General features: G+C 41.8%; 1 protein-coding gene and 1 long non-coding RNA gene across 3 annotated transcripts; one reads left to right on the top strand and one right to left on the bottom strand.

Annotated features, from left to right (window-relative positions):
• Positions 1 to 594: 594 nt before the first annotated feature.
• hnrnpa3 (heterogeneous nuclear ribonucleoprotein A3) lies at positions 595 to 8,649 on the bottom strand. 2 transcript variants are annotated; one of them, NM_001126556.1, is given in 12 exon segments: positions 1,256 to 1,691; positions 1,782 to 1,869; positions 1,949 to 2,065; positions 3,170 to 3,322; positions 3,411 to 3,497; positions 3,623 to 3,727; positions 3,806 to 3,895; positions 4,384 to 4,594; positions 4,677 to 4,823; positions 5,189 to 5,311; positions 6,803 to 6,829; positions 8,416 to 8,550. In NM_001126556.1, coding segments are annotated over 11 exon segments (1,152 nt in total). In that variant the 5' UTR covers positions 8,437 to 8,550; the 3' UTR covers positions 1,256 to 1,691; positions 1,782 to 1,798.
• Positions 7,477 to 8,507, top strand: LOC116407751. Its single transcript, XR_004220549.1, has 2 exons — positions 7,477 to 7,568; positions 7,650 to 8,507. It is a non-coding gene; the product is annotated as an uncharacterized LOC116407751 (long non-coding RNA).
• Positions 8,650 to 23,667: the final 15,018 nt, after the last annotated feature.

Raw genomic sequence — 23,667 nt, 5'->3', positions numbered from 1 at the left:
ATTCAGAAGATGAACAGCACTGTTTTTGCTGGAAATGCCCAAGGGCACATTTTCATGCAATAGCTGCACCAGGTACGTTTAACAGTGTGAATTCAAAATATATTGTCTACTACCCCAACCCAAGAGGCATATAACCCACCAGTATTAAACACATCCCGCCAACCCTTACCAATTACATTTCTAAACTCAATCAAATCAAGCAAAATCTATTCTTGCTTTCCATCAGTTTATTTGATGTTGACAATGATATCCAATGCTTACAAATATTTCTGTAAGCTCCGTTACCTTCAGAACAAAAACATCCTTGCCAAAAGCACTTCAACAAGAGTGCGATTTTACAGAATCTTTACATTATAGTAAAGTCTGACATATTACTTCCACATCTCCGCTAGCACAAAATGAAATATTTTCTCATTATGCCAGGCATGACAACAGTTAAAAGAAGCCAATTTCAGCCATTTAAAAAGGAAAGGACCTATTTGGCATGCCAAGTAATGCTTTGAAGTGTGACATTTCACATTTCCAATTAAAATGGCAAAAGGACATTTACAAAGACAAAGAAATGAGCTCTTACAGGAATCAAGCAAGCTCACAGATTCAATCTAGTTTATTAGGTCAACATATGAGTAAGGGGATCTAATGACAAGTACAACATTCATATGGAGCTCACCAAAGTCCCACATTAGCCTGCTTACAGCTTTTAACCAAAGAGGCACAAGATTCTAAATACAAAACAATCAAGCAAACAAGAGTTTTGCTCCTACGCGTCATGGACAGTGCTAGAGTTGAAACTAACTGAAACAAAGGAAATAAGCCACCTTAATGTGCATGTTAGTACACATTTCACTTTGTGATGAGCCCTAATAGATTTTGGTGAAAGATTGCCTTTTTCTTGATAGCCAATATAATCTCACTGGCAACTAAATTTACTAGCATCAGATTTTGAGGCAGCAAACATGGTGTACCATGGCCATTACCAGCAATATATTCATTGGAAACAAGCTGAATCTAAACCTACAAAAGTGTTCTTAATGAGAGAAATAACTCCCATTATCTTGTTTAGGCATGAAATCCCCTTTAATCAATTACTGTTCAGCAGTAGCCACTGATTGTGAGGTTAAACTAGCGAATCTTTGCAACAGCTTATATTACAAAAAAGGCCTGTTTGAAAACTGGCATTGAATTTCTTTGAATTGCACTTTAAATTCTCTCAGTAGTAGGGGATACTTAAGAAAGTCTGACACTAACTCCATTAGGAATAAAAGAAAGCATGTTTATTTTGTTGGGCAATGCTTTATGCCCTGACAAGTGAGAAAACACTGTACTACACAAGTTTAAAAGTTAAAAAGTCCTTAATTCTTTATTCCTGGTACCACTAACACAATTTACAGGGCAGTTATACCTGATGTAATGGGGAATATGGGTGACGAACTAGAAAAAAAAAAACCTCAGGAATGTACATCTAAATCAACACTACATTGCATTAATCATCAGCTGCACTTTTAGCAAACTGAGGCTATGACAGTCCTGAACAAGAAATGCCTCCTGTTTAAGCTGCAGTAACTTTTCTGCCTATGGATCATCGCTGCTCCTGTGGTAGATTTTACTGTTCCTCTAATGCATGGACGACTGTCTCAAAGTAACCTGCAGCTTTCCTGACAACTCCTCGCTCTCTTGCTAAGAACTGTAGCCTGTTGAATGATATAGGACAAGAGAAGGATTACTCATCTGAACCATTAACTGACTCAACAGCACAAACAAGACATCAATACATACAATACCTTTTCTGTTGGGAGCCTTAAAACCTTCTGCCCCCATAACTTCCACCACCTCCTCCGCCGCCGCCACCTCCACCAGATCCATATCCGCCTGCAAAAAAACGCAATTATGTTACAGTGAATTCAAAATAAATACGAATCTTTATAATAGCTATGTACATTGTACATACCACCATAGGGACCGCTGCCACTTCCTCCTGAGCTCCTTCCACTGAAGCTGCCACCTTTCATGGGACCATAGTTTGATTGTTGCTGTCCTCCATAGTTTCCAAAGTCATTATAGTTTCCTAAATTGCAATGTTACAAAATCATTTACAGTTCCAAAAAGTTGAATAGTCCGCACTAATAGTACAAAGCTATAAGTCACTGTTTCTTCCAAATTTTAAAGGTGGTTTTAAAGCCACCTGGTCTAAGAGACCAAGTTGTATGGTTTCCAGTTAGCCAATTTCAATATGGGCAACATGGCTTTATAAATAAGAGGTCACCGTTAAGAAAAAAAAAAATGTAGTTATACTAAATACAGTTAAAGTGGACGTGCAGCTTAATAATCAGCAGCTCACTCTTAAGGCATGCTACTCTGTTCAAACATTTGGTCAAGGATATATAAACATATTTGTATAATGTTTAGTGAGTTCCTGCACCTAATGTGCACCACATACGTAGCCCTTTATTCTTGGAGAACATCTCCAACTGCAAATAAGCATTAAACCCAAGACAAACTATCAGGATGCCTGATGTTGCCAATCTAAAGGAGGCCCATAGAGGCAGATTTAGGATGCCGATTTGGGTACCTTTTTTGTTATTGGAGGATTTAAGTAATGTTTTTGGTGGAAAAAAAAGCCTGCACGGGGAGACAATTTTCAGTATACCACTGCCTACTTCATAAAATTTCCATTTAAAAGGGGTGGTTCACCTTTACTTTATTAACTTTTAAAATGTTATGGCCAATTCTAAACAACTTTTCAACTGGTTCTCATTTTTTTTTTTTACAGCTTCCTAATTATGTGCCTTCTAACCCTTTCCAACTTTCAAATGGGGGTCACTGACCCCAGCAGCCAAAAACCCAACTGCTCTGTGAGGCTAGTTTTATTGTTAAGTTTTTTCCCCTCACTTATTTTTCTATTCGGGCCCTCTCCTATATCAGTCTCAGAAACTACTTTGTTTGCTAAAGAAAATTTGAACTATAGCAACCAGATAACTGCTGATATTCCAAACTGGAGAGCTGCTGAACAAAGTGAAATAGTTAACCCACAAAAAAAAAATTTAAACCAATTGCAAATTGTCTCAGATTACACTCTACGCTATTCTAAAATTTAACTCAAAGATGAATAACGCCTTTAAGCATAAGTAAAACTACAATCTTATAATTGGAGCTAACTACTAGAACATACCACCGCCAAAGTTTCCGCCTTCATTGTAGCCATCATATCCTCCTCCTCCTCCTCCACTGCCGCCACCACCATATCCACCACCTTGGTTTCCATAGCCTGGGCTGCCTCCATAACCTCTGCCACCATAGCCAGGACCACCTCCATAATTACCACCTGGAAAAAAAAAGTGTTCACAAGTCTGTTTTAAACTTGAGTCCAATGAGCAGTACAGCAGTCTACACATATCTAGACAGTGTCTTACCTTCTCCACCAAATCCATTGTAGCCGCCATCACCACCACTGCCATAACCACCACCTCGTCCTCCACCACCACCACCACCATAGCCACCTGGAGGAGAAAAAGTATAGAAAATATATATATAATTTTTTTTTTTTTTTTTTTTTTAACAGGCCAGCACATACGAGATACAGGAGTATTTACTTGTTAAAACACAGTATAGGCAATAGACGTACCTCTGTTGCCAAATCCACCACCTCGGCCAAAGTTTCCACCACCACCTCCACCACCGCCATAGTTTCCGCCTCGGCCCATGAAATTACTTCCTCCTCCACCACGACCTAGAAAGTTTTAGTTACATTTAGAAACATAAAGCCAAAAAGATCACAAATGAGTTAATGTAAAACGGATCAACTTACCTCTTTGGGCGCTGGCTGTCTGCATTTCTTGTTTGGAAAGAGCCTTTTTCACTTCACAATTGTGCCCATTGATTGTGTGGTATTTCTGAACTAAAAGAGGAAAAATGCATTTTTACCACAAAAGCATATAAATACACAAAATATAAAAAATAAACAGAAAAGCAGCCTACAAATACCTTTAATTTTAAGTGCACCCAATACAACCTTCCCTTTAATAACTTTAAAGGAAAACTGCCATCTGCGCTAAACACTTCTATTTAACAGACCATGAAGACATGCAATGAATTTGCCCTGCTTACAAGAAAATGTAATCTGGTTCACCTTCTTGCAATCACCTGTTTCAGAGCACTCTAAGTCTTTTCAGATATCTAGAACTCTGCTAAGCTAAATTTGCTTAAAATATATCAATTAGGCATCCTAAAAACTTTAGAACGTAGCATACAACAGTAGCCCTAAGTCACAGCTGAATTCTCAAAGAACAGCAATAATTACCACAAAAAGCTTTTTACAAAAGCCTTGATGAGCTTTTTAATTCAGCAAATGATATTTTCCTTGAAATGACCATCAAGGACACTTACCAACGATTTTGTCAACTGTGTCATGATCATCAAAAGTAACAAATGCAAATCCTCTTTTCTTCCCACTTTGCCGGTCTTCCATAACTTCAATGGTTTCAATCTTGCCATAACTCTGGAAGTAGTCACGCAAGTGGTATTCTTCTGTATCTTCTTTGATTCCGCCCACAAATATTTTCTTTACTGTTAGATGTGCGCCAGGTCTTGCAGAATCCTAATAAGAAACAGTAAAAAGTGAGTCTTCATAAAAACACAAACAGAAAAACCAACAAACATTTAAGGCAAAATAGACTTACTTCTCTGGAAACTGCCCTTTTAGGTTCAACGACACGGCCATCAACTTTGTGTGGTCTTGCAGACATAGCAGCATCTACTTCCTCTACGCATGAGTAGGTAACAAACCCAAAGCCCCTGGAACGCTTTGTCTGTGGATCTCTCATAACCTGAAAAATGAAGGGCAGCATACATTTTAATACAGAAGCAATGACAGTATCAAACTATCAGAAATGTTAAATTATGGGCTGCTGCCAAAGTTTTGCAGAACTTGTTCTCTAATCTTCCAGGGTTAGATATTTACATATATACCCCCCTACACAACAATCCCCAAGAAAAACCAAGGCAGATCTTGAAACAGACAAATTCTGATTTGAAATGCAGATATAGTATGTTGAACTACATAAGGCAGCATGCAACCTTACTGATATCCAAAGTACAGGCAAACAAGAGTTTATAGTTAAGTGTCAATGTAGTTTTGTTAACATGGGTATAAAGGTCATGAAACTGAGCAATCATAGTAAAAATAACTTACAACACAGTCTGTGAGCTTTCCCCATTGTTCAAAATGCTCCCTCAAGCTGTCATCTGTTGTCTCAAAGCTCAGGCCGCCAATAAACAGCTTTCTTAGCTGTTCGGGTTCCTTTGGTTCGTGTCCCTATACAAAAAAGAAAAATGTTAAGAACTATGGTTTTACAACAACTAACCTAATTTGCTGGCAAACCTTAATACACTGACAGTTTGGGCACTCATACAAAATCTCAACGAGCTCTGAATAAAAACCTGACTTTAATCACTTACAAATGAACAGCATTTAATATTGTTTTGTACACTGATAAGGAAAACCCCAGATACGTCTGTAGACAAACATGGTCTGAGGCTTAACCTGTCAATAGGAAAGTCTTCTAATTTTAACTACTAATCTCCTTTAAATGGGCGGTATACCCTGTGTTCCTAACTTAGCCCAATAGGGGTTGTGCTGAACATGCTATTTCGCTATTGCTTATTTGTTGAATGACATGTCAAAAAATTAAAGTAAAGTCATGTTCTTCTATGCCCTTAGAAGCAATGCTACAAGATAAGTAGCAGCTAAATATACAAAGAATGCAAGTCAAAGGAAAGGGACGGGGTTGTTTATACAGAAGCTTCACAGTAGACTGTCAATATGGTTTTAAGCAGCTCATACAAACCAGGAAGATGGAATGGAGCTTACTTTCAAAACAATTTTATCCAATGTTTAATAGAGCTGAGAAGTCACCCATGCAAAACAGAGTATATCCCATCTGTTTTCACACTGAAGTATGTCAAATCAAATAACTCAGGGGTTCTCAATCTGTGGGTCGCGAACCCTTTGGGGGTCGAATCACCCTTTCACAGGGGTCGCCTAAGACCACAGGAAAACACATTTTTTATGGTCTTAGGAATAATTTCATGGTTGGGGGTCACCACAACATGAGGAACTGTATTAAAGGGTCGCGGCATTAGGAAGGTTGAGAACCACTGAAATAACTAGTACAGGTATAGGACCCGTTATCCAGAATGCTCAGGACCAAGAGTATTCCAGATAAGGGGTCTTTCCGTAATTTGGATCTCCATACCTTAAGTCTACCGAAGAATCAATAAAACATTAATTCAACCCAACAGGACTGTTTTGCCTCCAACAAGGATTATTTCAATCTTAGTTGGGATCAATTACAATGTACTGTTTTATTATTACAGAGAAAAAAAGAAATCAGTTTTAAAATTTCCGATTTGATTAAAACGGAGTCTGTGGAAGATGGGCATTCTGTAATTCTGAGCTTTCTGGATAACGGGATTCCGGATAAGGAATCCCATACCTATAATATAAGTGGATATTGCATGCTTAGCAATTGCTAGTTGCCCATTTCAACATGCATCGTAATGTTGCCACTTCTTGAAAGGTTCGTTTGTATATTTGAACTTGTGCCTTGTATTGGCATCCCTTTGATCTGCAAAGTGCTGTGGGAGACTATGGCATTATATAAAGAAGTATTGGCCAAATATTGCCATACATTTTTCACTGTCCTTCAATTATGACACAACTGCATAAGGGCCAAACAAAGAATGGAGGCTACAATAAATTTTCAGAAAGCATCAACACTAAATATAGTTTATGTAGAATGAATACCTGATCGTCTGTGGAAGGCCAGTGGTCCTAAAACAAAACAAAAATTCCCATTACAAGTCAGCTGATACAAGGATTGAGCATAGATTTGCTTTATCATGAACAAAAATTAAGATACTGTGAGCAAATCTCATCTTGGCCATGCCGTGCAAAAATGCCTTTAAATGCAGATTCCCAACTAACAGGTGTATCACACACACCTGAAGTCAGCAGAAATATACAGCCTCCCAGGTTCTAAACTACAAACCCCCAGCATGCAATGGGCTGCAGTTTAGCAGCAGGTAGGAGTCAGCAGAAATATACAGCCTCCCAGGTTCTAAACTACAACCCCCAGCATGCAATGGGCTGCAGTTTAGCAGCAGGTAGGAGTCAGCAGAAATATACAGCCTCCCAGGTTCTAAACTACAACCCCCAGCATGCAATGGGCTGCAGTTTAGCAGCAGGTAGGAGTCAGCAGAAATATACAGCCTCCCAGGTTCTAAACTACAACCCCCAGCATGCAATGGGCTGCAGTTTAGAAGCAGGTAGAAGTCAGCAGAAATATACAGCCTCCCAGGTTCTAAACTACAACCCCCAGCATGCAATGGGCTGCAGTTTAGCAGCAGGTAGGAGTCAGAGCAGAAATATACAGCCTCCCAGGTTCTAAACTACAACCCCCAGCATGCAATGGGCTGCAGTTTAGCAGCAGGTAGGAGTCAGCAGAAATATATAGCCTCCCAGGTTCTAAACTACAACCCCCAGCATGCAATGGGCTGCAGTTTAGCAGCAGGTAGGAGTCAGCAGAAATATATAGCCTCCCAGGTTCTAAACTACAACCCCCAGCATGCAATGGGCTGCAGTTTAGCAGCAGGGAGGACTACCCAACCCTGATAGAGGAGGGAAGAGAGAGTTCCAATGACTGCAGCTCAAAATAGATACAATTGTTCCCCTCACTCGCCTCCTAGCCATACTCAGTAGCTGCTGCATATGAGCAGTGTAGCTTTATAAGGGTCCCAGGAGCCCTAAACATTCCCCCTGTGGGAAGCAGCCAGTGATGGCGGCAGGTTGCGCACTGTGAGGGCTGCATTGAGAGAACAATAGCGCCAAAGGCCGGGGCCACATGTGAGGGTAAGAGACGGAAGTGACGCTTTTCGCCATGTGTAGGGCACCTCCCACTTGCCTCAGTGCGCTGCCTGCCGCTCATATACAGGTAGTGATTAGTGACACAGTACAGTAAGCCCTTTATGCTCCCCCCCCTCTCTGAGACCCCTAATAGCGGCCCAGCAAAGGCGCCTTTGTTTTAGCACAAAATCGCGGCTGCACTAGTCAGTTACGAAACAAGGTCCAAATGGCTCCCGTTTTCCTTTCTCCCCGCCTCGCTTCCTGCTGGCGGCCATTTGCAGGCCCGGGCACCCAGAGCAGCTATGGGGGGAGGGGCATGCCGCCTAGCCTTACCTCGCTTTCTGCGCTCAATACCGCTACAAGAACACTGGTATCAAGTGCAAGGCCACATGCAAATCATTCGCCCCCCGGCCTTCTTGTCTCAGCTACTCTGCAATAAACCCGCCTTTCCTCACAGTCACACTGTAACAGCCTGCCCAGGCGCTAATAGCGCCACTCCGCAGCGCCATACTCACATCCATTGCGCCCCGAGGCATAGCACAGCGCTCTCTCCCGAATGGTGCTGCTGCTTCTCCTGCCGAGCGGGAAGAAGAGGAAGAGAAGGCGCGCGCACAAGGCGAGCACGCAAACACACGTCCTTCTGGGAGAACTTTCCCCGCCCTTCCTACGGCTAGCCACGCCCACTCAGGGCGGTGCGATGGGGAAGTTGTTTGTGTGCGGAGCTGGGGCGCCATTTTAGGTGTAGGGTGATGGGGACGCGCTTTGTAGGCACGTGTTGTAGTGCACGATAAAGAATGGCGGCCTGTGTCCATTTACAAAGAGCATAGAATTACATGATTAAAAACCGCCAGATGTGCATATCTTGTAGTATCTGTACAAAAATGTGGGGACAGTTTGTAAATACCTGACTGTTGTGAAAATGAAGAGAAGGGATTAAGGGGTCCAGGAGTAAACTAAGGTGCCCCAAGTGGAATGCTTAGAGTCCACCTAAATAACGGGGGGGGGGGGTGCAAGTACAACACTATACCTATTAATAATAATATGGTTTCAGGGCCACCATCAGAAATCGCGGGGCCCCTCACAACAAAATTTTCTGGGCCCCACCCTTCCACGCCCCCAATGGCCCCTCCCATCAACACAAGGGACACACAGGCATTGGTAGCGAGGGCCCCCTAAAACATTGGTAGCCAGGGCCCCCATAAAACATTTGTGGCCAAGGGTTACGTTTTGCATTGGTGCCAGGGCAGGGACCCACTAAAACATTGCTAGCCAGCGCAGGGCCCCCTAAAACATTGGTGGTCCTCCCCCAGTGTCCCCATACAATGGCCCGCTCTCCGCAGCTTCCTTACGGCTTCTTCCCGCTCCTCCCACCCAGCATCCTCCTGCTTCTTCCAGGGCCCCCCAGCATCCTCCTGCTTCTTCCAGGGCACCCCAAGCATTCTTCAGCTCCCCCCAGCATCCTGCTGCTTCCTTCAGGCCCCCCCAAGCATCCTCCTCCTTCCCCCAGGGCCCCCCAAGCATTCTTCAGCTCCCCCCAGCATCCTGCTGCTTCTTCCAGGGCACCCCAAGCATTCTTCAGCTCCCCCCAGCATCCTGCTGCTTCCTTCAGGCCCCCCCAAGCATCCTCCTCCTTCCCCCAGGGCCCCCCAAGCATTCTTCAGCTCCCCCCAGCATCCTCCTGCTTCTTCCAGGGCACCCCAAGCATTCTTCAGCTCCCCCCAGCATCCTGCTGCTTCCTTCAGGCCCCCCCAAGCATCCTCCTCCTTCCCCCAGGGCCCCCCAAGCATTCTTCATCTCCCCCCAGCATCCTGCTGCTTCTTCCAGGGCACCCCAAGCATTCTTCAGCTCCCCCCAGCATCCTGCTGCTTCCTTCAGGGCCCCCCCCACAATTCATCCCCCACCTTCCCCCAGGGCCCCCCCAAGCATCCTCCACCTTGCCCCAGGCCCCCCCTAAGCACCCCCCCTAAGCATCCCCCACCTTGCCCCAGGACCCCCCCAAGCATCCCCCACCTTCCCCCAGGGCCCCCCCAAGCATCCTCCACCTTGCCCCAGGCCCCCCCAAGCATCCCCATCCCCCAGGGCCCCCCCAAGCATCCTCCAGTCCTCTCCCCCCGCCGCCAGAATTTTTCTGCATCCTCCGGCTCCTCTTCCCCTGCGTCAACTCTGTCAGTTGTCCTGGGCCCAGGCGTTTAAAGGGGGCCCGGCCGGGTTGTGTCACTGTTATCACTGGTGTCCGCTGTTATGTCCCGAACTCCTAAACGATTTCTAATCCACGAACGGTCCGAAGGCGTCCGAATGCGGTTTTTTGTAATGATCGGTATTTTTGCGACTGTCGCGACTTCTTTGTATGTTCCGCGACTTTTTCGTCGCAGTCTGAAAAAATCGGATTGGTTTTTTCCGCCGTTTACAATCGCTCAATACGAAAAAATCACAACGGTGACTAAATAGTCGCGCAAAATACGATAAATTCGTGGCGGCGACGAAAACGTTGCAACAAATACGAAAAAATTGCAACGAGGACAAAAAAGTCGCAAAATTTTCGTTTCCAATCCGATTTTTTATCTTTCGGGATTCAGATTCGTGGATTAGTAAATCTCCCCCTAAATGTCCAAAATAGTGGGAAGAACTTAAAGTAGACATGTAGTTTCGGTCTGGCTGGCTGTTATACCAGAAAAAAGGTCCTGGCTGCTGCCCCCAACCATTTTCCGTAAATTATTATTATTATTAACATTTATTTATAAAGCGTCAACATATTCCGCAGTGCTGTACAATAAGTGGGTTTCATACATTGGACATATAGGGGCATATTTACTAATCCACAAACGCTCTCAAATGCCCCGAGTGTATTTTCGCCTAATTTTTCAACGCCCGCACGACTTTTTCGTACGCTTCACGAAAAAATCGGAAAGGTTTTCCCGCTGTTTACAATCGTTTGGTACGAAAATGTTGTGACTTTTGGATCACCAATACAAAATTATCGTGACTAATGCGATTTTTTCGTAAGCATTTTTGTGATATTTGCGATCTTCAGAAATTATCGTATCCAATCCGAATTTTTCCCATTCGGCATTTGAACTCGTGTTTTAATGAATCGGCCCCATAGAGTAACATATAAAGCAGGGGTGGCCAATACGGCGATCGCGGTCCACCAGTTGATCCCGCGTGGATTTCTGGTGGGCCGCGATGAAGCCAGGGTTGCGGAAGTGCATGAATTCGTACGTACGCATTCACGCCGCACTTCCGCATTCCCCGGGCATCAGTCAATCGCTAATGAGAAAGGTCTGGCCACCCCTGATATAAAGCAATCAATAACCGATACAAGAGGTGAAGAAAGCCCTGCCCAAAAGAGCTTACAATCTACAAGGAGAGAGGGTTGAGACACAAAACCACAATTTTTTTTTTGAGAAAAACTCATATTTTTTTCTCATTTTTAGAACTTTTTGTATTGACCACTATAATATTGTTAAAATAGTATGCTTTTTCGTGGTTTTCGTTAAATTCCACAAAAAGTTGTATTTTTCGCAAAGACTACAACCGTTTTGGAATTCTTTCAAGCTTTGTTATTGTGGCTTTCTTTTGGCCAAGTTGGATCTGTGAGTGCCATTGAGTCCTATGGGAGGCTTCCAAAATCATGCAAAAATCATCTACAGCCAGAAAGGTTTTCACGGTGTTTACAATCATTCGGATACAAAAATTTTGTGACTTTCGGATCGCAACCACAATATTTTCGTACGACCAAGCATAGAATTTCACCCAATTTTCGCACATCAGTAATTATCGTGGTTACTCCGATTTTTTTCCAGTCGAGCTTTTAATTGGCAAAAATTTGTGCTTTAATGAATGGGCCTCATTGTGTCGGACTGGCTGGCTGGTATACCTGAATAAAAGTCCTGGCTGCTGCTCCCTATCATTTTCCACATATACCTAACAATGTCCATTCGCTATTTTATATGAGAACAAAGAAGAGAAATGGAAGGTAAAATAGAGTATAATACAGTATATAAGAAGCTATTAAGAAGGTGAGTTGAAGACAGAGTGGGCCTGCAGTCTAAAGCTAGCCATACATGCATCGATGTGTGGGCTCCGAATTATCGTCCCGATAATTTTTGTACCATGCCGATCGCTCGTTTAGTTGATCAGACAGGTTAGAAAATTTTGCAGACACCAATGGCAAATGTAAAATGTCAAGATAGTAAAAAAAAACAACTTAGTCCTTCCAAATATAGAGTACCTTTCTGTTTAATGGATAGTTTGGTCTCCATGTAGTTTAGAGTCACCAGGGACATAAACTATATTAACAGCAGTTAATGTCTGACGGCTCAGTTAAAAAAATATGAAGCTGGTCATTCACTACATGCTGTAATAGTCTCTACTGTTCTGGGATGACTTTCCAAAAAAAAAGATGAGTAGAAGCATCTCTACACAAATGCAGAACTGGAGTGGAAACAAGAACAAAAAGAGTAGACCACTGCTACCAGGTAGTGGGCATGTAAAGTCTCCCAATCCAGCACTAATAAATGTCATACAGTAAACAGAACAGAGATTTATACATAAAATTGTCACTGGGCTACTATACATGGAACTAGCACTGATTTATAACTTGTCAATACTTTCTGGTGTTTTATACACAATCTGGATTGTATGTTTACTACTATGTACTCTTGGCATTATATCTATCCAGCCATGCATTACAGAGTTATTATACGTGGATTAAATTATATATTAACATGTGTTTTGCTGTTTTTTACATGAAATTGATGTTGTACATGATTTATATTATCATGTGTTCTGGGAGCTTCATGCTATATATGGAATTGGCAATTTTTATCCTGCATTATCCTGCCATCTTGTCTTGTTCTGGGCTATACTATATGGAACAGGGTTTACAGTTATTTTGCAGCAGAGACAAGCCAAGCCGGCATGATTGTGCGAATGAGCGGGGACGTCGTGAAGGGGGTACGTGGCACACAAGGGGGCACATTTACTAATCCACAAACATCCAAAAAGCGTCCGAATGCGTTTTTTTCGTAATGATCAGTATTTTGCGATTTTTTCGTAAATTGACGCAACTTTTTCGTAGCCGTTACGACTTTTTCGGAAATTGTCGCAACTTTTTCGTAGCGTTACGACTTGTGCGAATTGTCACAACTTTTTCGTAGCCATCGTGCTGAGTACGAAAGTTTCGGATTCATTCAAGCTTCAGTATCGTGACTTTCCTTGGGCCAGGTTGGAGCTGCAGAGTGCCATTGAGCCCTATGGGAGGGTTTCCTTGGGCCGTGTTGGAGCTGCAGAGTGCCATTGAGCCCTATGGGAGACTTTCCTTGGGCCAGGTTGGAGCTGCAGAGTGCCATTGAGCCCTATGGGAGACTTTCCTTGGGCCAGGTTGGAGCTGCAGAGTGCCATTGAGCCCTATGGGAGGGTTTCCTTGGGCCGGGTTGGAGCTGCAGAGTGCCATTGAGCCCTATGGGAGACTTTCCTTGGGCCAGGTTGGAGCTGCAGAGTGCCATTGAGTCCTATGGGAGACTTTCCTTGGGCCGGGTTGGAGCTGCAGAGTGCCATTGAGCCCTATGGGAGGCTTCCAAAATCATGCAAAGTCTGAAAGTTTTGCCCGCCGTTTACGAGCGCTCAATACGAAAAAGTCGCGACAATATACGAGCAAATCGTAAGGGCTACGAAAAAGTTGCGACAATTTGCTCAAGTCGTAACAGCTACGAAAAAGTTGCGACAATTTACGAAAAAGTCATAACGACAACGAAAAAAAATCGCAAAAAATATGAAAAAGACGCAAAATGTTCGTTTCCAATCCGAATTTTTCCCATTCGGATTCGGATTCGTGGATTAGTAAATCAGCCCCAAGGTGTACAGATGTCTTGGAGGGGGGGAGCACCATGAAATGAGCAGCAGGGGTAAGAGATCCCAGACTAGGGATTGGCAAGTGAGGTACCTGGCTAGTGCCCCCTAACTATTGTGCCCTAAGCAGGTGCCTACCCCTAGTTCTTGCCCCGTTTTGCAGTCTGTTCTATGAGGTATTTTATCTGCAATTTGTGATGTGATCTGGGGTATTATACTTGGACTTGTCCCTGCATTTGCAGGTGTGGTAAAATGCTAACTGTAAGTCACAAGGTGTCACATCCACCATGACAAAATGAACCATATTTTTTGTCAGTGAAACTCATGTCCTAGTAGCTCTAGGCTGCTGTGAAGAAGCTAAACTTAGGGACTGTTAGAAAACATGAAGCAGAACATGTGCCTGTGCGCACCCCAAAAACATATAGACAGGCTCCTGATAGAATTGGCCTTGGTGTGTATGAATGTGATAGGGACCCTAGATCAGTGCTGTCCAACTGGCGGCCCGCTCTGTGTGGCCCCCCACCTGTCTGGCTGCTTTGATGGCTTACTCTTGTGTAAGCTTTAAATGGTATCAGTACTGTGATTAACTGCCCCCCCTGCATGGTTCACACCTCAGACTCAGGCTGTAAACCCTCTGTATTGTTTAAAAATGTAATCCCCTGTGTTGTTCACACCTTTTAATCCTTGCATTGTTCAACCCCTGCAGTGTTCACACCTCAGGCTCAGACTGTAATCACCCACATTGTTCCCCTGTTCACACCTCCTGTAGGAGCAGTAGAAACCCACAAATAATCCCTGCACACTACAAAAAGAACATATACTGAGGTGGTACTGCAATTAAAAAGTTTTTTAATATAGGGCAGGCAGAGTATGGCACACACAGGCAGCATAGGACAGGCAGAGTATGGCACACACAGGCAGGGTAGGGCAGGCAGAGTATGGCACACACAGGCCAAGTATGGCACAAACCAGCCAAGTATGGCACACACAGGCAGGGTAGGGAAGGCAGAGTATGGCACACACAGGCAGGGTAGGGAAGGGAGAGTATGGCACACACAGGCAGGGTAGGGAAGGCAGAGTATGGCAGGTTTTTGCTGTACTACAACCATTAATATGGGTATGGTCATGTGATAACACAGGTGTGGTTTCAAGTGGGTGCAGTTTCAAAAAGGGGAGTGATCAAAACTGGCTTCCATTATCGGCCCTCCACCATGTAGGTCGGAAAAATTCCGGCCCTCAGTACCACAGAAGTTGGACAGCACTGCCCTAGATTGTAGCTTGTAGCAGAGATGAATGTACAGTATATGATGTTTAATCTCTGTAAAGCTTCAAAATATGGTGGTGCTATATAAACAAAGGATAACAGCAGCAACATGCTGCAAATCAGAAAATTTAATGGGGAGCTACAGGGGGCATCTTTAGTGGTACATATTTTCACTGCTATAGGGCTGTAACCACCTTGGGCTGGTACAGAAGCTCCAAACACAATGGGGCACATTTATCAAAGTCTGAATGAGTCCGAATGGGAAAAAATTGTATTTTTTCTAACTTTTAGAACTGTGTGTAATTTCCATGATATTTTCATTAAATTTAAACTTCATTAAACTTTTTCATGCTTTGTGTCAATTTGTGCGACTGAATTGTATTTGTCACAGTGACTACGAAAGTTTCGGAATTTATTCAAGCTTCGGTATCGTGACTTTCTTTTAGCCAGGTTGGAGCTGCAGAGTGCCATTGAGTCCCATGGAAGGCTTCCAAAATCATGCATTGAAGGTTCGAAGTCAGAAAGGTATTTGTGCTGTTTACGATCGAATGTATACGAAAATTTAGTATCGTTCGGAACGCACCACGATATTTTCGTATGACCACGACACAAACTTTCATGCAATTAACGCACATCAGATATTATCGTGGTTAGTCCGAATTTTTTCCAGGCATGCTTTTAATTGGCGAAAATGCGTACTTTGATAAATCTGCCCTTATGTATAGCATTTCTTTGTTAAGCTTTAGTTCATCTTTAAAGCAATTTGTATCATGTTATTAAGTGGGCTTTTCTTTTGTAATTTACATATTAAAGGAGAAGGAAAGGTAAAAACTAAGTAAACTTTATCAGAAAGGTTTATGTAAATACAGCTATAAGCACTCACAGAAAAGCTGCACTGAGTCCTCTATCAAAAGAAACACAGGATGTCTTGTCTTTTTTGTGTACTCATGTACTTCGGGATCAGACTTCCTCTCTCAGAAAAATCCTTCATTTCCGGGGCCTGAGTTTGTGCAGCTCTCTCATCTGTTCTTCTCCTGCTCCCCTCTCCCACAAGAATGCATAAGAACTCCCTCCCCATCCCATCAGAATGTGAGATCTGAGCTACCAACAGCTAAAGCTGCAGCAGGAAACTACTGACACCACACTAAAATGGCAGCTGCTAACTTAAAGGAACGGAGGGAGCTTCTAGGGCTCTTTACTCAGGTATGCTAAAGCTTTCTTCTGAATAAATATAGAGTTATATATAGTTATATAGTTATAGGTGGCACTTATGTGGCTAATCTATTGGCAGTGAAATACCAAACTGACTTTCCTTCTCCTTTAAGCTTTGGGTATGTAAGTATTTCATAGCACACACAAATGTAGCCCTGTGCTGCTTTTTTGCATTTGATATAGTTTTACCTGGGGTATGTTTGCTGCTCCTCTTCTTTGTTATAAGAAAAATACGGAGGGGGGGGGGTGGAACCTCTGAGCTGCACTGTTTGTAAACAGTACAATTATTGATAGTAGTAGAGGTCAATAACTCCTGTTTGTCTTCTACTTAGGGTAATATTTAATGTGCTCCCACCCTTCCCAGCTACAGTCAGGTCCACTGCCCCAATACCGCTTAACCTATTCCATTCCCTCAGAATTGATCTCAACCAAAAAAGTATACAAAAACAGTTTATGACCATTAAGTGGAATAAAACATACTCCCTGTTCTATTAACTGATTTGGATAATTTTTGCCCTATGCACATTGCACAAGGTCAGTCTTTCATATCACCATCATAACATTTGTATTTAAATAACATTGCCATTTATAGATAAAGTAGCAAATGAGCACCCTATGTTTTTCTTCAAGGCTCCACTTGGTGTATTCATATCCCAGTCAGTACATATGTTAAGGTTAACCTCAGAATAACATAACAAGACTCTTGCTTTTTTCAGAGACAAAATACACTGATATGACTATAAAAGAAAATGATATGGCAACACCAATAGATGTGTCCTGTCCTAGACGTGTCCTTTATTTGAAAACAAAATCTAATTATAATACTAAAACTGCAGAGATGATAAGACTTACTTGATTGCTCTGGTTTCTTCCTTGCTTAGCAATTAAATGAGGCTGAATGAATTTCCTATTTTGACTATTTAATCTAATTTAGCACTGCAGATTATGTCAAGCAATCGTTAGCAGCAGACACTGATTCTCAAAAAGCTTACATCAAAACCAATGCAAGTTGGTACCGTTGCCTACAGCTCTTAAGCTGGACATACACACACCAATATTATCGTACCAAAGTTTTGTATGATATTGGGTGTGTGTACAGTGGATCAACAAGATGATCGTTATCAGCAAAAGCCTTCGATATTGGTCGTCTCTCCGATTGGGACGGGACAAAAGTTTGAGCAAAAGGTGCGTTTAGGGCTGAATCGTCATATAGGGGTAGAATTCCTATTGTTTCTACTGCCATATCTCACGATTCAGCCCTGAACGGCAGGGGAGGGTAGGAACGATCTTTCCTTCGCTCAATGGTCGCAGGAAAGATCGTTATTGTAACATGTATGGCCAGCTTAATACTCGGAACTTACTTGGAACTTACTTGCCTGGCTAACCAGTTTTGCTGGCAAAAATATTTTTTTTGCGTGTACTCACAAAAGTAATGCCACTGCCTAAAGTTGTAGAAGGAGGACCTAGACTAATAGCCATTTATGGTAAGGGTAAATGCTTATTTACTATACTGGATAGCTATTCATGTGTAATCTTGTCTGTCTAGGTGTTGTGGGGTTGGATGAAATGTTAGAAGACCAAGATTCATAACAGAAAGGATCATTATTCAGTGGCCCAGATTCAAATGCAAGAGCACTGGTGCAACATTGTGATCAGTTAGAGAACTCTTGTTCTCTTGTGTCTTGGATTTCAATGCATATTTCATTTTTCCCCTTTTGAATCTAGCATTGTGCATTTTTTAGGGACACAACACAGCCCTGTACTTAGTGCCTGCTTAAGGCAGGTGGTAAGTGCAGGGCCCCACTGTGTCTTGCACCCATTGGTTCCCCCTAGTTTGTGCATCATAATGACAGCAAGCTAGTGGGCATTCAAGGGATATCCATATACTGTGTCCAGATTTTCTCTTATGAATACAGTGATGCAGATTGCAGACAACTCTGTATTCATGGGAGATGCACAGGTTTTTGTGCTACATTCTGGAATATAAAGACATGCATCTGTAGACTCTGAGTGCAGGTCAGGGTGCAACATACAAAAAAATGTCAATTCAGTTCCAACTGTTTTTGCACCCTACCATAACAATAGATACCCCTTTGCCTCTGTACTACTTGCAAGTTATACAGTAACACACGGAGCTACTTAGTAGAAGCTACTTTTCACAGCTACAAAATGCCCGAAAATACCCTGTCAGAGACAATACTGATAATTGCCTCTGCTGAAACATATGGAGAGACAATAATCATTAAATGATCAGCATTGTCTGTTTTTGTAGCCGTGACAAGTAGCTGCTACTAGTAGCTCCTTATGTCTTCACCCGACAGGGCAAGTTAGTTGCCCGTGATAGATCTTTGCTATCATGGGCAGCTTATGGAATTTTTGCATACATAGAATGGTGTGTGGGCCCTACAGCACAAATCTTTTTGTATTCTTAAGGCTGAGGGCACATGGGGAGGTTAATCGCCAGTTAAATCTCTGCTTCAGCTGGCCACTGTAAAGGCATATGCGCGTGTTTACTCCTGCAGGGAACTTCACGTGACTTTGGAAAACTACGCATATGCCTTTACACCAGTGATTTGCTTTATTGCTGATGCAAAGGCATTTTGGGGAGATTTGCTCTCCATGGTAACTGAGATTAACCAAGGGCAACTAAACTCCCCGTGGGCCATTGCCCTAAAAATTTGTTGTCTTTGCTAGTGTAACTTGCCACAGGTACATAGATAATATGTCCACACCTCTGAGATAGTTACATAGTTACATATGGTTGAAAAAAGACCAGTGTCCATCAAGTTCAGCCCATCCAAGTAAACCCAGCACACCTAACCCACACCTACCAATCTATACACTCACATACATAAACTATAAATACAACCACTAGTACTAACTGTAGATATTAGTATCACAATAGCCTTGGATATTTTGATTGTTCAAGAACTCATCTAGGCCCCTCTTAAAGGCATTAACAGAATCTGCCATTACCACATCTCTAGGAAGGGCATTCCACAACCTCACTGCCCTCACCGTGAAAAACCACCTACGCTGCTTCAAATGGAAGCTCCGTTCCTCTAATCTAAAGGGGTGACCTCTGGTGCGTTGATTGTTTTTATGGGAAAAAAGAACATCCCCCATCTGCCTATAATCCCCTCTAATGTACTTGTACAGAGTAATCATGTCCCCTCGCAAGCGCCTCTTTTCCAGAGAAAACAACCTCAACCTCGACAGTCTCACCTCATAGTTTAAATCTTCCATCCCCTTAACCAGTTTAGTTGCATGTCTCTGCACTCTCTCCAGCTCATTAATATCCCTCTTAAGGACTGGAGCCCAAAACTGCACTGCATACTCAAGGTGAGGCCTTACCAGGGACCTATAAAGGGGCAAAATTATGTTCTCATCCCTTGAGTCAATGCCCTTTTTTATACAAGACAGCACTTTATTTGCTTTAGTAGCCACAGAATGACACTGCCTGGAATTAGACAACTTGTTATCAACAAAAACCCCTAGATCCTTCTCCATTAAGGATACCCCCAACACACTACCATTCAGTAGATAGTTTCCTACCAAAATGCATAACTTTGCACTTATCAACATTGAACCTCATTTTCCAGTTTGCTGCCCAGTTTTCTAATTTTGTCAAATCGCTCTGCAAAGCGGCAGCATCCTGCATGAAACTTATAATTTTGCACAATTTAGTGTCATCAGCAAATATAGAAACAGTACTTTCTATGCCCTCCTCCAGGTCATTAATAGATACCAGTAATCTTTTATTATCTACTGCCTATATTTGTAGGCAGTTTTGACACCATTATGGCTCTGTTTTTGCCTCATGTTAGAATGTGATTTGCATGCATCTTGGATCTGCTAAAATCTTGTAGCCTTGTCTCATGTCCGGCTAAAGTTGGTCACACAAACAGAGATACGATTGTTCATAATGGCCATAACATCATTTGGTAGAAAACTCCATTGAAGCCTATGGGAAACATCTGGAATTTAATTAGGAGAAACATTTTGTCCTGAAATTGGATCTGGCCCATTATTCTTTATTTGAGCCATCAGAAACTACCAATATCCATGAAATGTGGATGTCTTTTCCAATTGTTTCTTAGACGAGCATTTAAAATTTTATAAAACTCATATCTAACAGTTTCTCATGTATGGACCACTTTAGGGTACAGAGACATAGGTGATTGAACGTGCATTTTACCATGGAGTGGAATTTCATGTGTTCTACAGCACAGCAAAACACAACTTCAACCACCCGTATATATGTAGCTTTTTCCTTATCCTGTTCTGAACTGTTTTATATCCAGGAAACCCTAGAAAACCAAACATATCCTTATTCCTTTCTTTTGATGTTGCTAGATGCTTTTTCTTGCTAGATTTGTGCCTACAACATTTGTCTCATTCTTTCTTGGTTTTATTCCTTCAATCACGCTGGCTCCCTTCCAAGCCTTTCCAGAAATCACTTCAGCCTGCACCAGCTTAATTAAAAACAAACTCATTATTACTGGAAGGGCCTGGAGTCACTCAAACTCTATATACCTTAAGCCTTATAAAATGCTCACATTCTTATCATGCAGCATACATTTCATGATTTTAACTGAATACTGCCTTTTATTTTACTTATTTGTGAAAAGATAAAAGGTCTTCTTAATTACAAATGAATAGTACTGAAAACTGCTCATTGGTCTGAATGACTTGCACATTATTATTAATTGTATCAGTTTTTTTTAAGAACAGATTCACTTGCATGCTTAAAGGACAATGAAAGGTTAATATAAATTAAAAGTAAGTCTAAAGGCATTCTTTTTAAGTACTTACTGCATATCTAAATTCCCAGATCCCTGCTTGCTTCTCTGAGATATGGCGCTGGCAGCCTACAGCAGTGTGAAGCCTACAGTGACATCACTGAAATCTCTCTCCCCTTCCTGAAGGTGCCAGCGGCAGCCTTCCTATTCTCTGAGTATGTGTGTAACTTGATCCTGTCTCCTGTTCTGAGCTACACATGCCCACCAGCCAATCAGAAGCGGATCTGGCACAGGGGAGGGGGGGTGGGAATGAAACACATGTGCAGTATGAAGCAAGGAGGGAAAGGAAGGGAGAATACCTTTTTAGAGATGGCTGCCTGTTCTAGAAAATGTGAAGTAAGTGTGACTGAGTAAATATTTGATTAGGTGAGCCAAAAGTGTGGCGTTTTTACTAAACAATAGGAGGACTATTGGGCAGTATGCTTTTTAAATTTTGACTTACATTCTCCTTTAATTAAATCAATGTATATATCTGTATTATTTGAACCACTTATAGACTGCAGGTTTTCCCAGTTTTCCTCACTTAAAAGGATTCTCTTGTGATTTTTTTGGTGTAGTTTCATTACACTGTGTACATTACAGATATTTAATTCTACCAATTAAAATATTATTCTTGAACCAAAAAAATTATTGGTGTGTAGGCAGAAATTTAATGTCACTGTACTCAATTCTGTGCTTTCAGAAGGAGACATAACTACGCAATTAGACTGCTTTTAGATATGCTACTGTTTCTCCTACTCAGTGTAACAGGAGGAGTCATGGATTGGGTAAGACGGACTTGGATTTTTACTATTAAGTACTGTTTATTAGAGCACAAATCACATGGTTGATGGTATCTGGGAAACTCAGAATATGGCTAGTCTTAAGTCAAATTTCAAATTTAAATATAAAAAATATATGTTTGCTCTTTTGAAAAATGGATTTCAATGCAAGATTCTGCTGGAGGAGCTTGATTAACTGTTTCGTTTTGTAAAAAACCACTCCTTCTGCAAATATGTGTTCTCCAATCCAAAGACACCATATAACACTGCATACACCCTTTGGGGTTGTACATAGGAAAGGAAAGAGGGGAGGCCTTATTTTCCTTATGCTGCCTGTACAGCGTAACTAATCTTGCTTTCTATATGGCACCCTCGCCATGGGGAGGGCACCAGTTTATGGTTCATCCTCCTCTTTGCTCATATACTCCATAACTGCTCAGATAGAGGCATCAACTGACTCAGTGTCAAAGGAGATAACAGTCCTCTTCTGAATACTACATTCTACAATTTAGTGTAAAAATATATATATGCTTTTGATTGCTAGAACAGAATAATTATCTCCCTTGGACTGTATTTGTTAAAATAACTTTTAAATGTAAAAAAGAATATATATTTTCACTGTTTCATGTTTCTGCAGTCAGCATCGCTTCATAGAACACATTTTGTAGGATTAAACCCAATCACACACATCAAATGCAAGACTTTTGACCAGGTTACAGGGAGAAATGATAGACATTGGTAGCAGTACAAAATAACTTTCACTCTATCTATGACAGATCCATTTGTAAGGTGACTATATGATCATCATGGCAATTTTAAAGGAGAACTTAAATTTAATGAAGAAGTTTATTCCCACACCTTGTGTCTCAACCCTTTCTCCTTGTAGATTGTAAGCTCTTTTGGGCAGTGCCCTCTTTACCTCTTGTATCGGTTACTGATTGCTTTATATGTTACTCTGTATGTCCAATGTATGAAACCCACTTATTGTACAGCGCTGATGAATATGTTGGCGCTTTATAAATAAATGTTAATAATAATAATAATAATAATAAAGTAGGCTAGAAATACTACACATTATGTTTTGGAGTTATTTAATAGTCAAAGGTAAACACAACCCCTTAGCAGTAAAGATCTGTGCCTCTTAATATGCCGCTGGTAGCACCCCCTCTTTTATTCTGCTGCTTCACAACAACACATACTCTGAGCTGTAGTTAATTTCCCGAGTGCATTCAGCATCAGGATGTGTTACTCAGCCCTGTAGCATTAGCTTCAGTAACAAGCAAAACTTCATTTTCTGCTTTATGCTTTCCAACTATTCCAAAACTCAGATTCTGAACAGCTGCCTGGAGCACACTGAGCATGTGCAGTGCCACTGATGCTCAAAAGATGGCCTAACAAGATCCAAGATGGTGATCTCCAGTCGACAACTTTAAAGGTATGAATCATTACAGTCAAGCCCCAATTTTTCATACCCTCGTTTTAGGTTTTCTTGTGTTATAGGTCTTTTTTTAGTACCTGTTTTAATTTGAAATGACACAGATTCCGAATAAACTTTATTTTAATATGTCCCAGAGAAAGGGGAGATTAATTGATTCTGTATAATGCAAACATGAGCATTAGGTCTAAACTCCACTGGAGATTTTGTAGGATGGGGTTGAACACACAAGTCGGATGTAGTTGCATGGGCTAAAATATTATGGAACTAATAGAAAAATCTAATGTGTAAACTACATCCGACACGACACATCTGTTCGAAGGGCATCAGCGAGATAAAATCTGATGGTGTCTGACAGACTTTTTCTTCTCAGAGAAATGCATTGACTGTTGGTTATAGATGCAGGAACAAAACCCACCATCAAGCTTTATCTGATCCAACTT

Source organism: Xenopus tropicalis, chromosome 9 (assembly GCF_000004195.4).
Source record: "Xenopus tropicalis strain Nigerian chromosome 9, UCB_Xtro_10.0, whole genome shotgun sequence".
Taxonomy (NCBI): Eukaryota; Metazoa; Chordata; class Amphibia; order Anura; family Pipidae; genus Xenopus; species Xenopus tropicalis.
The sequence above is the reverse complement of the archived record's forward strand: the minus strand, read 5'-3'. Positions and strand labels throughout refer to the sequence as shown.